We start from the raw sequence: 14828 nt of genomic DNA on the forward strand, positions 1-14828 counted from the left end.
ATTTAACCTGAATGCATATTAGAATGACTTTTTATTTTTTTTTTATTTTTTTTTATTTTTTATTTTTTTTAAGATTTTATTTATTTATTTGACAGAGAGAAATCACAGTAGACAGAGAGGCAGGCAGAGAGAGAGGAAGGGAAGCAGGTCCCCTGCTGAGCAGAGAGCCCGATGCAGGACTCAATCCCAGGACCCTGAGATCATGACCTGAGCTGAAGGCAGCAGCTTAACCCACTGAGCCACTCAGGCGCCCAGAATGACTTTTTAAAAAAAGAACGACAAGGGATGCCTGGGTGGCTCAGTGGGTTAAGTTTCTGCCTTCAGCTCAGGTCATGATCCCAGGGTCCTGGGATGTAGCCCCGCATGGGCTCTCTGCTCAGCAGGGAGCCTGCTTCCCCCTCTCTCTCTGCCTGCCTCTCTGCCTACTTGTGAGTTCTGTCAAATAAAATAAATAAAATCTTTAAAAAAAAAATAAAGAACAATACTAAGTTTGGATGAGGGTGCAGAGCAATTGAAACTCTCATATGGTCCTCATAGAAATGTAAAATTATTTAGCCACTCTGTAAAAGAGGCAGCTTCTTATAAAGTTAAAAATAGAATACCAGCGGAGCCCCTAGGTGCTCAGTCAGTTAAGTGTCTGACTCTTAGTTTTGGCTCAGGTTATAATCTCAGGGTCATGAGATCAAGCCCTGCCACTGACTCCATGCTGAGCATGGAGCCTGCTTGAGATTCTCCTGTCCTTGCTCACTTGTCTCTCGCTCTCAAAAAAAAAAAAAAAAGAGAAAGAAAGAAAAGAAAATACATATATCATCCAACCCAGCAATTCTACTTGTATATCTACTTGTATATCTCTTGGAGAAGTAAACACTATGTTCACATGAAAACTCGTATATGAATATTTATAGCAACTCTATCCATAACTGCCAAAAATGGAAATAATTGCTATGACCTTTCATAAGCGAAAAGATAAAACTTTGGTCCATCCATTTAGTGGCACGTCATACAGCCATGAGTAGGAATGAACTATTGATGCATACAAATCAGATGAGTCTCAAAGGCACTATGCTGACTAAAAAAAACCAACCGTGTCAACAAAAGATGACATAGCCTAGTGCTGGAGCAGAGGAGGGTGGGGGATGGAGTAACTGGGGTAACTGGGTGATGGGCATTAAGGAAGACACTGGGTGTTATATGCAACTGATAATTTATTGAATACGACACCGGAAACTAATGATGTACTATCAGTTGGCTAACTAAATTTGAAAAGGGAAGGAAGGAAGAAAAGAAAGAAAGAAGGAAGGAAGGAAATGTGGGAGATAAAAAAAAAAATACATACCCTACGAAAATTTTGGAAAATACAAAACTTTGGGGATTGTAAAGAGATCAGGGAGGAGCAGGGATTAGGAATGGGGTGGATTGAAGGGAGTAAGGACCTGCCCCCCAGCATATAGTAGAAAGGAAAAGGAAGGTGTTCAGGTAATAGAATGGTTCTTTGTCCCTATTGTGGTGCAAATCACACAAATCTAAATTACATTGGCACTCTAAGAAAGTCAGTTTTACTGTGTTAGTTTAAAAAATAAAATAAACTGGGGGGTGGGAGGTTGGGGTACGCGGTGGTGGGTATTATAGAGGGCACAGCTTGCATGGAGCACTGGGTGTGGTGAAAAAATAATGAATACTGTTTTTCTGAATAAATAAATTGGAAAAAAAATAAAAATAAAAAATAAAATAAACTGTCCGCTTGACTTATTTCCATAGACAGGAGTTAGAAGCCCAGATGGCCCTTGACCGTATACACTTACTCATTTAACTAATATTCACTGAGAATCTATGATGTTTAAATATCAATGATATTTGGCAATATTGCTGTCAGTCATTGGTACACAAAGAAGCAAAACAAAGATTCCTTTCCTCATGGAGTTTGGAGTCTGGCTACACCTCTTTACAATGAATCTTCTTTTTAAAATTTTAAAATTTTATTCTATTTTGTTTTATTTTATTTTTTTCAGTGTTCCAAGATTCATTGTTTATGCACTATACCCAGTGCTCCATGCAATACGTGCCTTCCTTAACACCCACCAATGCATTTTTTTAAAAATTTATTTATTTATTTGACAGAGAGAGATCACAAGCAGGCAGAGAGGAAGGCAGAGAGAGAGAGTAGGAAGCAGGCTCCCCACTGAGCAGAGAGCCCGATGCGGGACTCGATCCCAGGACCCTGAGATCATGACCTGAGCCGAAGGCAGCGGCTTAACCCACTGAGCCACCCAGGCGCCCCCCACCAATGCATTTTCTAACACTTAGTCAAGTCAATAGGGGCATGAAGGTGACACAGCTCATGCTTTGAGAAGAAGCTCAAAGCTTCGTCTCTAGCGATGAAGGGAGCCCTATATAGATCTAAGAGCACGTCTATTTCAAAGTCCTTCTCAGGGTGTCTCATTCGAAGTAAGGCTGCAGTGCACACCATAGTTAGGCCACTTCCTGCCCTCATTGTCATCTTTAGGAACCAAAGCTGGAGAGGACTCGAAAATTTCTGTTGCGTAACAGAGAACAGTTTCAAATTAAAAGATTAATGAATTACTAGAACATTTAGTACGTTATTTGACTCTCCCCACAAACTTGCAAGTAGAAAATTCAGCCATTATTAGTCTTATTTCATATACATAAGAAAACTACTACCTCACAAATTTTCACAAATACTCAAGTTTACTGAATAGTAAACTTGTGATTCAAACTGGTTTTCGGAACTTGAGTCCATATTATTTTTCCCTGTACCACAGTGTTATAGCCAAGTGAAAACCATTCCTTTGCATTTCTTGGCTTTGCTAATCCACAATTGTCATTTTTTTAAAATTTAATTTTATTTTTTCAGTGTTCCAAGATTCATTGTTTATGCAGCACACCCAGCACTCCATGTAGTACGTGCCCTCCTTAATAGCCACCACCAGGCTTACCCATCCCTCTACTCCCTCTCCCCTTAAGTCAATTGTTACTGATTCACCCATTCATTTAACAAATCTTGGCTGACCAATTATTGTCTGCCAGGGACAGTGGCAGAATGCGTGGACTAGACAAGAGTCTGTCATAATTGCTACGAAGGGAAAGAACTCTGGGGAATTCAGTGGAGGCCCTGCACAGGGCCTTCCTTCTTTGGAAAGCTAGATTATCAAGGAAGAAAAACTAGGCAGGAAAAGACTCTTCGGGTTGGAGGAAATAGTGCCAACGTGTGCCCTAAGGTGGAAATCACCTTGCTCCATTTGTAGGAACTGAAGAAAACCAGAACAATCAACAGCTGTACCTTCTCAACTGTGGCTGCACATTAGAATTACCAGACAGAGTTTTTATAAGAATAACAATGTCTGGGTCCTGCTCCCCCACCCCCCATCCCGAGAATTTGATCCATTTGTTCCAGGGCAGAGCCTAGACAAGAGAATTTGTTTAAAGCTCCATGGAAGAGTCAATGTACAGGCAGACGTAAGAAGCCTTGTTCTTATTAGGTTTCTTGAACTACAGATACAGGCAAATTAATATTTTAGTATGAATAGACTTCCTTCAGGATTTATCAACATTTTGGTTAATTTCAAGTGGGACTTAACTTTTTTCTTTTTTTAAGTCCGTTTCGAGTGATCTGGTTTTAAAAATGAAAAGGCTCACGACAGTATTAATTGATTTCAATAAATATGGCACATGATGCAAGAATAATTAGTGGTTCTTTGTTTCCTCTTACATATGATAATACTTATATTATAATCATTGATAAGGAAGCTTTAGGAAGCAAGAGACAATGGACTCATCCAATTATCTACACTCCCAAAGAAATACACTTCCCAAGATGGATGAGTGGCCCATTGACAAGGAATATGGAGTACTCTTACAGGATCACAGGTTGAAGCAAAAAATAATTAGATATCAGAGAGGAAATCTATTATTTCAAAGTTTCTTTGGATTGGGCTTTCTGGATGCATGGTACCATTCTAATAGGGGTCCCGGAGAACATCTATCTGACCCCTATATCACTGACCCATCTGGAAGCAGTAAAACATGGTCCCATTATTTCTTAATAACACTGTATAAAAAATGCCACAGTTAACGCGTATTCTCTCGAAGTAGGAGCTCTCTACACTCGGGTGGCTCAGCCCTTCCAGAAGGTATCAGAGCCATTTTTATCCTTATTTTGTCCTGAGGTCAAAACCTCCAGCAACTTTGAAAACTGTAGCTTATCTTGAGAGGGGCCAGAAGGGAAAGTGTTTAACAAGATTAAGACACTTGAAATTAGAATTTCAAATAACATCATGGTTTCTCAGTGATTTATTACATTTCCTAAATTTCACAAAGAATTTTTTTTTCTTTTAAGGTTGCTATTATTGCTTATGTTTTTTTAAATTTTTTCTTATGTAGAAAATATCAGAAAAAAAAAATACAATCTTCCCTCAACCCTTGACTCCATTAAGCTGCTGTTGAAACTCTTTCCTTCTCATTTTTAAGAGTGTCTTCTATATGCACTGCCTTAATTCCTTCTTGTTCCCTCCTCTGGTCATTGCAGTTTGGTTTGTGCCTACGTTTCTTATGTGTTCCCTCAAAAGGCATCAAAATGAACTTTGTTTTCAAAGCAAGCTGTCTTTTCATCTTTGCCTGAGTCAGTCTTCCCAGAGCCTTGCTGCGGCGAAGTGAGGTTCTTGGCTGTACCAACAGCATATGGATCATATGGGAGCTGAGGAGTCTAATGGCCATTTTAGACCTACTGAATCAGAACTCGCATTTTAACTAGATCTTTGGGTGATATGTGTGCATTTAAAGTTTGAGTAATGCTGAAACAGAGTATTTTACTGATGTGACCACCCTCTCCCCTTCGTGAGATTCTTAAAATTCCATAGCTCCCATGATTCCACACCTCCTGGTCCTTCTACTTCTTCAGAGTGCTCCTTTGAAGTTTGCTTCACCCTCTTCTCTCATCCATCCCTTAAATTAAGGTTTTCCTGTAGCTTTTCCACTCTTTGTTCTGTGGTTTGGGCCCCATCCCTATTAGGATGGCACCCCTAGGTTCCTCCTGAGTTTAAATCCACTTTTTTCAACCCCAAACTAGGCACGGTCTTCGTAATTTCCCCAACACTTTAAACTTAATTTGATCAAAACCAACTGGCCAACTTTTATCTGAAACCTGCTCCTCTGGGCACCTCATCTCTGATAAAGGCAACACTGTTTTCCGAGATACCTGAGATAGAAGTCTCCTGACTATAATTTTAATGTTTTTTGTTTGTTTGTTTGTTTTTATGGTGCAGCTATTTGTCTACCAAATCCTTTTGGCTCAGGTTTAACACTTCTCTTAAATGAACCTTCTTGATTACATTCCATGACCACTATCCTACCTCTAGCTCTTACCACCTCTTCTTCAGGCTGATGCAATGGCCTTTTTACTGGATTTCTTGCCTTCAATTATGCTTTGCCCAAATGTACCACCATATGTATGCTGGAATCCTATGGTTCTTTATCATTCTTCAAATATACTTTGTACCATTCTGACTTCTTAACTTTTCTTATGGCTATTCTTTTATCCAAAAGCATTTCCATCAATGCTTGACTTTTGAACTCCAAACTACCTTTCTAACCCCAGGTCAAAATAGTGAAATTAACACATATTTTCCAGATCACCACAATATAGAATTTAAAATATACTGCATTAAAAAAAAAATAAGTGTTCATGCAATTCATCCGCCTCCAAAAGCTCACTCATTTGTTTCTGAGAGTTTATCAGATCACTTTGCGTGAGCTCACTATCTGCCCTCTTAGCTTGTCCCACGGTGGGCTCTGGAACAACTTAAATTACTGAATTATAGTATAGAGAACATAGCATATGTAGATAACATAACTCAATGTGTCACAGGATAGTATGTACTATACTATATTGTATACTTCCATGTCTTACATAATTTCATAGAGAAGTTTCTCTCTTTCAGCAGGCTGGTGAGTGTTTCCACATAGTCCCCCTCTCCCTGGGAATCCCACTGTAAGATAACCAAGCTAGAGAACAAGTCTGATTGACAGACAGCATACATTTCCACTTTCACCTATCTTTCTTCTTATTCTTTCTTAGCTAACAGGTAATTGCATCTGCTTCATTTCTCCAAGTCTGAAGTTTGTCCCAGAAGGTTTGTTGGTCCTGTATGTAAATAGAGTGTTGGTAGATCTCCCGACCACTTAGTCAACGTGTATGTGTATTTGTGTGTGTGTGTGTGTGTATGTACTTCTCAGTGGAAGAGTAAGCTTAGGCTCAAGTAAGCCCCCACAGGTCAAGGATTGCATGTTATTTTGGTTTGTATTCCCAGAGCATTTAGCAGCGTGCTTTGTTGACAGTGGCTACACAATAAAACTCTCCCGAATTGAATTCTGCATCACGAAACATATATAGATGTTGCCAGAGACCATTGTTTATGCCATGTAGGCACATACAAAACAAAATTATCAAGCATAACAAATATTTCCCTAGACTGCCCCCTAAAAAAGTAAAACAGCCTTAAAAGATGGTAATAACCCAAAAGTTATATGGTGGCTCTCTTCTTCCAGCCTTTCAGAAATAACTTTCTGGCCTCAGGCATCCACCTCTTTGCAAGGCCGATCATCACTTAAAATATCAACCTTGGGATTAAATTCAGAATCCTCTCAAGTGTGTGTGTGTGTGTGTGTGTGTGTGTAAGCATGTGTGCACTTGCAGGGAACATTAGTCACTTTTTCATGATTTGGGGGCTAGGGTAGATTCAGCAGATTACGTATGGAGCCTATCAATGTGGGACAGCTTGTGGAAGATCATAAACATATTTTTCAGAGAGGAACGTTGCAGCCATGAACACATCACGTGGTCACCCCTTCCCTAAGGTTTGCTCCTTTAATTGTAAATAGCCAGAAAGCCATCAAGCCAGAGTTTAATAAACTTTTAATTTGAAATGAATTACCACATGTTGTGTTTGTTTACCCATTATTAAATCTCTTAGCAACATATCAGTGGCAGAAACAGCGTACTGTAGCACAGCCCTGATATATTAGAAAACAAACCCATGGGGGATATTAACTGCTAATAATATGTTTAGGAAGCCGCTAAGAAAAATAAATAAATATAAGCAATGTAGCAGAGACATGTATTTGAAGAGATTTGTATGTTTTCTTTTTGTATAAATCTATTCTGAATAGGAGCAAAATGTCCCTGTGCAGTCTTTGAATGTGAAGCAGGAATCCGTTTCTGAGCTCAGAGCAGAGCAAATGCAAATCAGCCTTTTCCAAGACTTGTCTTCAAGCAGAAAGATTCTTTCTCTCCCAGTACACGGCATTCTCATACTGATTGTGTCAGTATTCATGTTGCTTGGAGTGTCACCTGTCCTCCTGTTAGGGGAACTGAGGGCAGACAGCATTTGAAAAGCCAAGTTCAGAGCACAGTGCAGTAGGTGTGGAAAATAAAGCCACAGTACCCGGAGGAAAAACTAGAAAGCAAAAATGGTCGGATGAAAAATGGTCTAAGAGTAATTGCTTCTAGTCTTCAGCGCAGTATCCTAAAACTAGGTTAAAATGTCAGTATCACTGAAATATTATTACTGTTAAGTCAGAAGCTACTTTCTCAAAAGTTAAAAATTCTAAAATAAGATTTTGAGTTCCATGCTTAATACTAAAGCATTGGGAGGAAAAAAAATAAAAAATAAAAAATAACAAGGAAGAGGAAAGAAAGAAAGAGAAAGAAGGAGGCAGGGAGGGAGGAAGGAAGGAAAAAAGGAAAGAAAGAGGGAAAGAAGGAAGTAGAAAGAGAGAGAGAGGAAGGGAAGGAGGGAGGAAGAAAGGGACTCCATGTTACAGATGCACATTTCGTCAGAAGGTCTGTAGTAGCCAAAGGCAACGTCACAGAGCTGAAGTCATTCATCTCATTTCACCTCATCACATAAAACTTTTATGATCTCAAATTTTCTCAGGAAGGGTAAGCACAATACAATAAGATATTTTCAGAGAGAAAAAGAGACAGCACATTCATAGAACTTTAGTTAAAATTCTTTGTTATAATTGTCCTAGTTTATTATTAGTTATTGTTAATCTCTCCCTGTACCTAATTGATAACTAAAATGTAGTATAACAGAGTTCAACACTTTCTGGGGTTTTAGGCATCCACTAGACATCTTGGGATGCATCCTTGCCACCAGATAAGGGAGGACTACTATATCTTATATCCAATTTATTTTACCAAATATCTGTTTAAAACCAGATGACATAATTCAATATTTATGAATTTTATATATAAAATTTCAATATAATGTTTCCAGGTGTATATAATTATAAAGTGACATTTAATTGTCCAGAAGTGATGGTATCTTAGTTATCATTAGCTGATGATAATAGTTTGCTCACAAGGAAACAGGTCAAGTATGACTAAGGAAGCTCAGGGCTTATATTGGGCCCAGCTCTTAGGGAAGGAAGCAGGGCTTCTAAAAATGGAGTATGGTCTTCAGTGGAGCTTTACCTAGCTCAGCAAGGCATAATCTCCAATGCACTTGGGCAACTCAAGGCACAAGAAACATTTACCACAAGAAGTTGACTATGAAGCTCTGTGTTGCCCAGCTGATAGGCAGAATAAGACAAGAAGGCAGATCTCATTAGGAAATCAAATACAGCATGCTTTAGGTCTGGCCATTATGGCAGGGATCCCATATCTCTTCCCAAAAATCTCTGCTTTTTCCCTGACCTATACTCTCGACCCAACAGTTTCCTCACTCTACATACTCTTCATGGTGGAGCTCAACCACTTAGCAATTTCTGTAGTCTATATGTTTATGTTTCTGTAAGGGACACATTCTTCCTCCTTACTTTCCATATCTCTCCCACTTTCCCAACGGTCTCCTAAACATTTTAACTTGGATACAACTTAAGGATCTCAAACTCAATAGGTCCAAAATCAAGCTCATGTTTGTTCGTTTGTTTTTTCCCCCTCAAATCTTGTCCCTCTTCCTTTATTTCATATTATCTGCTGGTTAATACTAGCCATGCTAAAAAATTACGAATCTTCCTTATAGATCCCTTACCATCAGTATCCAACCAAGCAACAGGGACATTTTTATTCTTTGTCCTATAGTCATTCTTTTACACATCTTTAATACTCTATAAATTTAAACTCTCTTCTCCAACTTTACTGTCACTGCCCTAACTCAAGCCCTCTTCTGTGGCTGACACTGCTCTAATATTTTCCAAACTGATCTGGTTTTAGACTTTTCCTCCTCAAATAAACCTTCCTAAAAATTACCAGAGGGAACCACCTAAAATAGAAATTGAAATTCATCCCTCCCCTTCTTTTTTTTAAGATTTACTTTTTTTTTTTTTTTTTTAATTTTAGACCAAGACAGAGAGAGCATATGAGCAGGGGGAGGGGAGTGGGAAAGGGGAAGAGAATTTCAAGCAGACTCCCCACTGAGTGAGGAGCCTGACTCAAGCTTGGACCCAGGACTCTGAGATCATGACCTTACCCAAAATCAAGAGTCAGCTACTTAACCAACTGAGCCAGACAGGCACCCCAAGTCACTCCCCTTCTTAAGATCATTTGATGGCTACCCACTTTATATCAACTTCTCTTCAGCCGCACCAGACACAAAACGACACACAAGAAAATAGTGAGGGAGTTATTACTACCCTAGAATGTATACATGGATAAATGATGGCAATGAGGAAAAGTGAGTAAAGTAGGAAAAGAATAAAGACTTTTCAGGCATGAAAAGGCTAAGACAGTTTACCATATTACAGACTCAAACTCTAAATGAATTACTAACAATTTTTTTCAACAAGAAGAAAAATGAAAGTGGAGACAAGCTACATAAAAATACTATGAAGCACAAGTATTTACATATGTCAGTAAATTAATTTCCTATTGAGACAAAACAACAACAACAACAACTAAGCTTTCTGTTTAATAAAAGAGTGACCTGGAAACATGGCCAACAATAACTTGAGAGTACATGGAGATTTTTTTTTTTTTAGATTTTTTATTTATTTATTTGACAGAGAGAGATGACAAGCAGGCAGAGAGGCAGGCAGAGAGAGAGGAGGAAGCAGGCTCCCTGCTGAGCAGAGAGCCTGATGAGGAGCTCGATCCCAGGACTCTGGGATCATGACCCGAGCCGAAGGCAACAGCTTAACCCACTGAGCCACCCAGGTGCCCCATACATGGAGATGTTTGACGGGGAGGTCAAACATAATAAAAGCCCTTATCATGCTCAGGAAGAGAAGGGAAAAATCAGATGAAATTAGACTTTTTAAAACAATTTTTAATTAAATATGTAGATGAGAAAATTCAGGATAACATCTGAAATAATTAACAATAAAATCTATAGATTATAAACAGCAGAGGATAAACAAAATAAAGAAAATTATTTTTGGTTAAAGAAAAATTCAGGAAGTATTTTTAAAAAGCAAAGAAATAGGACAGCAAAAATAAATTGCAAAAAATGTTAATGTTATCAGCAAGTACCAATATAACAGTAATAATAGTATTTACAAAAAATTAAACTCTGGAAAACAGCATGGAGGTTCCTCAAAATGTTGAAAATAGAACTACCCTATGACCCAGCAATTGCACTACTGGGCATTTACCCTAAAGATACAAACGTAGTGATCCAAAGGGGCACGTGCACCCAAATGTTTATAGCAGCAATGTTCACAATAGCCAAACTATGGAAAGAACCTAGATGTCCATCAGCAGATGAATGGATCAAGAAGATGTGGTATATATACACAATGGAATACTATGCAGCCATCAAAAGAAACGAAATCTTGCCATTTGCGACAACATGGATGGAACTAGAGCGTATCATGCTTAGTGAAATAAGTCAAGCGGAGAAAGACAACTATCATATGATCTCCCTGATATGAGGAAGTGGTGATGCAACATGGGGGCTTAAGTGGGTAGGAGAAGAATCCATGAAACAAGATGGGATAGGGAGGGAGAAAAACCATAAGTGACTCTTAATCTCACGAAACAAACTGTGGGTTGCTGGGGGGATGGGGGTTGGGAGAAGGGGGGTAGGGTTATGGACATTGGGGAGGGTATATGCTTTTGGGTAAATTGGAAGGGGAGGTGAACCATGAGAGACTATGAACTCTGAAAAACAATCTGAGGGGTTTGAAGTGGCGGGGGGGTGGGAGGTTGGGGTACCAGGTGGTGGGTATTATAGAGGGCATGGCTTGCATGGAGCATTGGGTGTGATGAAAAAATAATGAATACTGTTTTTCTGAAAATAAATAAATTGGAAAAAAAATTAAACTCACCTGTTAAAAGACATATTAACTACTTGTCTTGAGTGCAAAAATAAAATCTAGATTTATGTTGTTAAGCCATACTCAAAAGACCACCACAGATGAGTTTTAAATTCTTAAAATAAATATTAGAAAAATAATATATGCCATAACAATACTTATAAAAAAATCAGGTGGTAGTATTAATATCAGAAGGAATAGAGTATAAATTGAAGAATTATGGGGAGATGGAGAGAAGGGAGTTGAGGGAAATTGGAGGGGGAGATGAACCATGAGAGACTATGGACTCTGAAAAACAATCTGAGGGTTTTGAAGGGGTGGTGGCGTGGGAGTTGGGGGAGCCTGGTGGTGGGTATTATGGAGGGCACGTATTGCATGGAGCACTGGGTGTGGTGCATAAACAATCAACTCTGTTACACTGAGAAGAAATTAAATTTTAAAAAAATAAAATAAATTGAAGCATTCATAAACATAGGGGGAGACTACATCTATATAAAGAAATAATAACACAAAAGTTAATAATCATAAAATTACAGGCATTTAACAACACATTTAAAATATACAAAGCAATATTTGACAGAACTACAGTGATAAATGGACAGGTCTAGTCAGAACTGATGATTTCACACACAGGTAAATAAAAACTGAAGATAAAGACTTAAGCTTTCCAATTGAGGAGATTAAAAGGTAACTCCCCCCCCCAAAAAAAAACAGTAGAAAATAGGAGCAAAGAAATAATAAAGCCAAGTATAAACACAAAAAACAAGAGATCAATGGAGAATAAGTCTTAATGGAGGTAGAAGAGCAGTTGTATACTTTTAAAAAAATGAATAAAAAGATAAAATTTAACCAAGATGGTAAAGAAAAACAAAGTAGGCATATATTAACCAATGTTAATAATGAAAAGAAGAACATAATTATAAATTTAGTGGCATTTCAAAATTATAATAGTATTTTTACATTTTTTTTTTTTTTTAGAGACATAAAACATCTATTGAACACTATACAAAAAACATTAGTTTCTTCCAAGGAGAAGAACTAGTCTGCAGTGGGAGGCAGATTTTGTTTTGAACAATCTGAGTGTATTCTCTGTTCAATAAAACTGTAACAAAAGGAAATAAACTTTAAAGATAATATACTATGTATACCAACATATATATACATATATTATGTGTATAATACATAATATATTGCATTATATATTTAATATATGTGTATATATAACATTATATTGCATTATATACATCTATATATAATATGTAAATAATATGTAATACTATGACTAATTTAATTCAAGTAGTTTTTCAAATGAATTAAATAGAATGATTGAATAATCAATAGAAATCAAAGATTGAATTAGAAATCAAATGCTTCCCATGAGTCATCCCACATTAAAAAAAAAAAAAAAAAAAGGGTCCAGAACTCTTAGAGTTCAATAAGAGAAAGTTTTTAAAATAACCCAAAGGAAAAGTGAATAAAATTTAGGTATAGGCAATTCACAGAAAATAAAACACACATGATTAACAGAAAGGTATGAAAAAAAAATGCTCCAACTTAGTCATATTCAGGGATATTTTCATGAAAACAAAGAGATACTGCATTGCAACTGAATTGGCAAAACTAATTATAATGAAGATTGATAGGATGTGGACCAAACCAACTCCTACCCAGCTGTTAGAAGTGCAAATCAATACAACCACTTTGATAGCAAAGTGTCATGTCACTATGCTAGAAATTTTAAAAGTGTGTGCCCTGTCATTCAGTGGTTCCTCCCCACGATAGGAAATACCTTTTACTCTATTGAAACTTGCACCTATGTGCACAAGAATGAAATGTCCAAGAGTAATCACTGTAATTTTGTTTGCAACTGAGTAAAACTTGCAACAACGAATAAAATAAAAAGTTTGTTACAATCATGCATATCACCACGAATACAATTATACAGCAGTAAAATCAATAAACCAAAAATACATGATGGTGTGTGTGTAGGAGTTGTGCAAATGTCAAGGATAATACTGAGAGAAAATGAATTTGCAGAAATAGATATAAAGCATGGTTACTCAACACAAATCTTAGAAACATAGAGAAGATACATTGTTTATAATTACATACATATGTAGGAAATGTGAATGAAACATACATGGGAATGATCAATAAGTCTCAGAGGTTTGAGAACAGAATGAGCAAGCAGTTCACAGAAGGCTTTAATCACATGTAAAATATTACTTTTTAAAACAAAAGTTGTGGAGAAAAGATTCAAGATATATCAAAATAGCAAGAATGGATACAGCTGGGTACTGATTTCTGGTTTATGTTATGTTATTTTCTGTACAGTATGTTTAAAATATTTGACAACCTCCAAACTGAAGAATATAGTCCCTACCACAGTATTGACACGTGAAAAACCTACATCACATGTAATTATTATTAGTGGTAATCCTTCTAACTTTAGTATTACGCTGGTAATACTCTAAGAGTTACTATCTTTACTACAAGTAATAATATAATTACTACAACCATCCATCCCTTACTCTTGCTTCTACCACTATTATTACTGTTAGGAGATCCAACTTGTTAGAGAATCTTCTGAATGTTTTGGTAAAGGAAATAATTATCTTGCAAAAAATAATAGTCATCTCTAGTATATCCCTTCTGTAGGCTGAAACTTCTATACAAAATCGTACAAAGAATGTTATTTGCTTATTTAGCGCTTGATTAAGTCAGTCATTGAAAACTGAGGTTTATAAAATAACTATATTATTTGAGAACTTCTTTCTGAGAAAATTTTCTCTTTCATAGCCCTCTGTTGGTTAACACTCTTGTAAGCAACCAAGAAGGCTTGGTTCTAGAACTAAGGACCAAAAAAAAGTCAACTTGTCCCCCCAAAAAACTAAAAAAATATTTTTAGAGCCATAATGCCATGGAGAAAGACTTGTGTTTCAATGAAGTAATTTTATATTTGATTGTAATTAATTAATAATTATGCTATATGGAAACTGATATTCTGGTCGATGAATACTTTCTCTTTAAGCAGCATGGCATAGTAAGAAATACACTAATTAATGTCTTTCTCAGTTTTCTGCAATATAACACAACTAGACATATTAGGAAAAGAATGCTAAAAACATTCTACAAACCCTGAGAAGATTGTAGGGAGAGTTTAGCCTTACCATTCAGTGATGCACGAATGTTTTCCTCCGTTTGTTTCTCTGAAAGGCCCAGGGGATTCTCCACACTTGATCCTGCTTCCTGTACTTCAGCCGTTAAAGAAATTGGAAATTCAGGGGGAAGCGGAGTTTGTCTTTCGTAGGTTTGTTGATCATCCAAACACAGAGGAAGTTTAATAACCTATTCAGAGAGAAATTTCTTATCTAAACTGTTGAAAATAGTGCACACACAGTTAATTTCACCCTAGAACAATGATACAATATGCAGACTCCAAAATGTCCACGATGAATTTCATTTTCCAAACCTTATATTTGCTTGTGCTTGGCTGCCTTACAAAAAATGCATTTTTTGTATTAGCAGATTTACATAATTGTTTCAGATATTACCAC

At 37.0% G+C, this 14828-nt stretch overlaps 1 protein-coding gene across 1 annotated transcript in view; it reads right to left on the reverse strand.

Moving 5' to 3' along the window:
- The window catches only part of LOC122908058, a 354429-nt gene that overhangs the window by 179619 nt on the left and 159982 nt on the right, over positions 1–14828 (reverse strand). Inside the window, 1 exon segment of the mRNA XM_044250725.1 lies at positions 14409–14619. Within this exon segment, the coding sequence (XP_044106660.1) occupies positions 14409–14619 (211 nt within the window).

Source organism: Neovison vison, chromosome 1 (genome assembly GCF_020171115.1).
Source record: "Neovison vison isolate M4711 chromosome 1, ASM_NN_V1, whole genome shotgun sequence".
In the NCBI taxonomy this organism is placed as follows: domain Eukaryota; kingdom Metazoa; phylum Chordata; class Mammalia; order Carnivora; family Mustelidae; genus Neogale; species Neogale vison.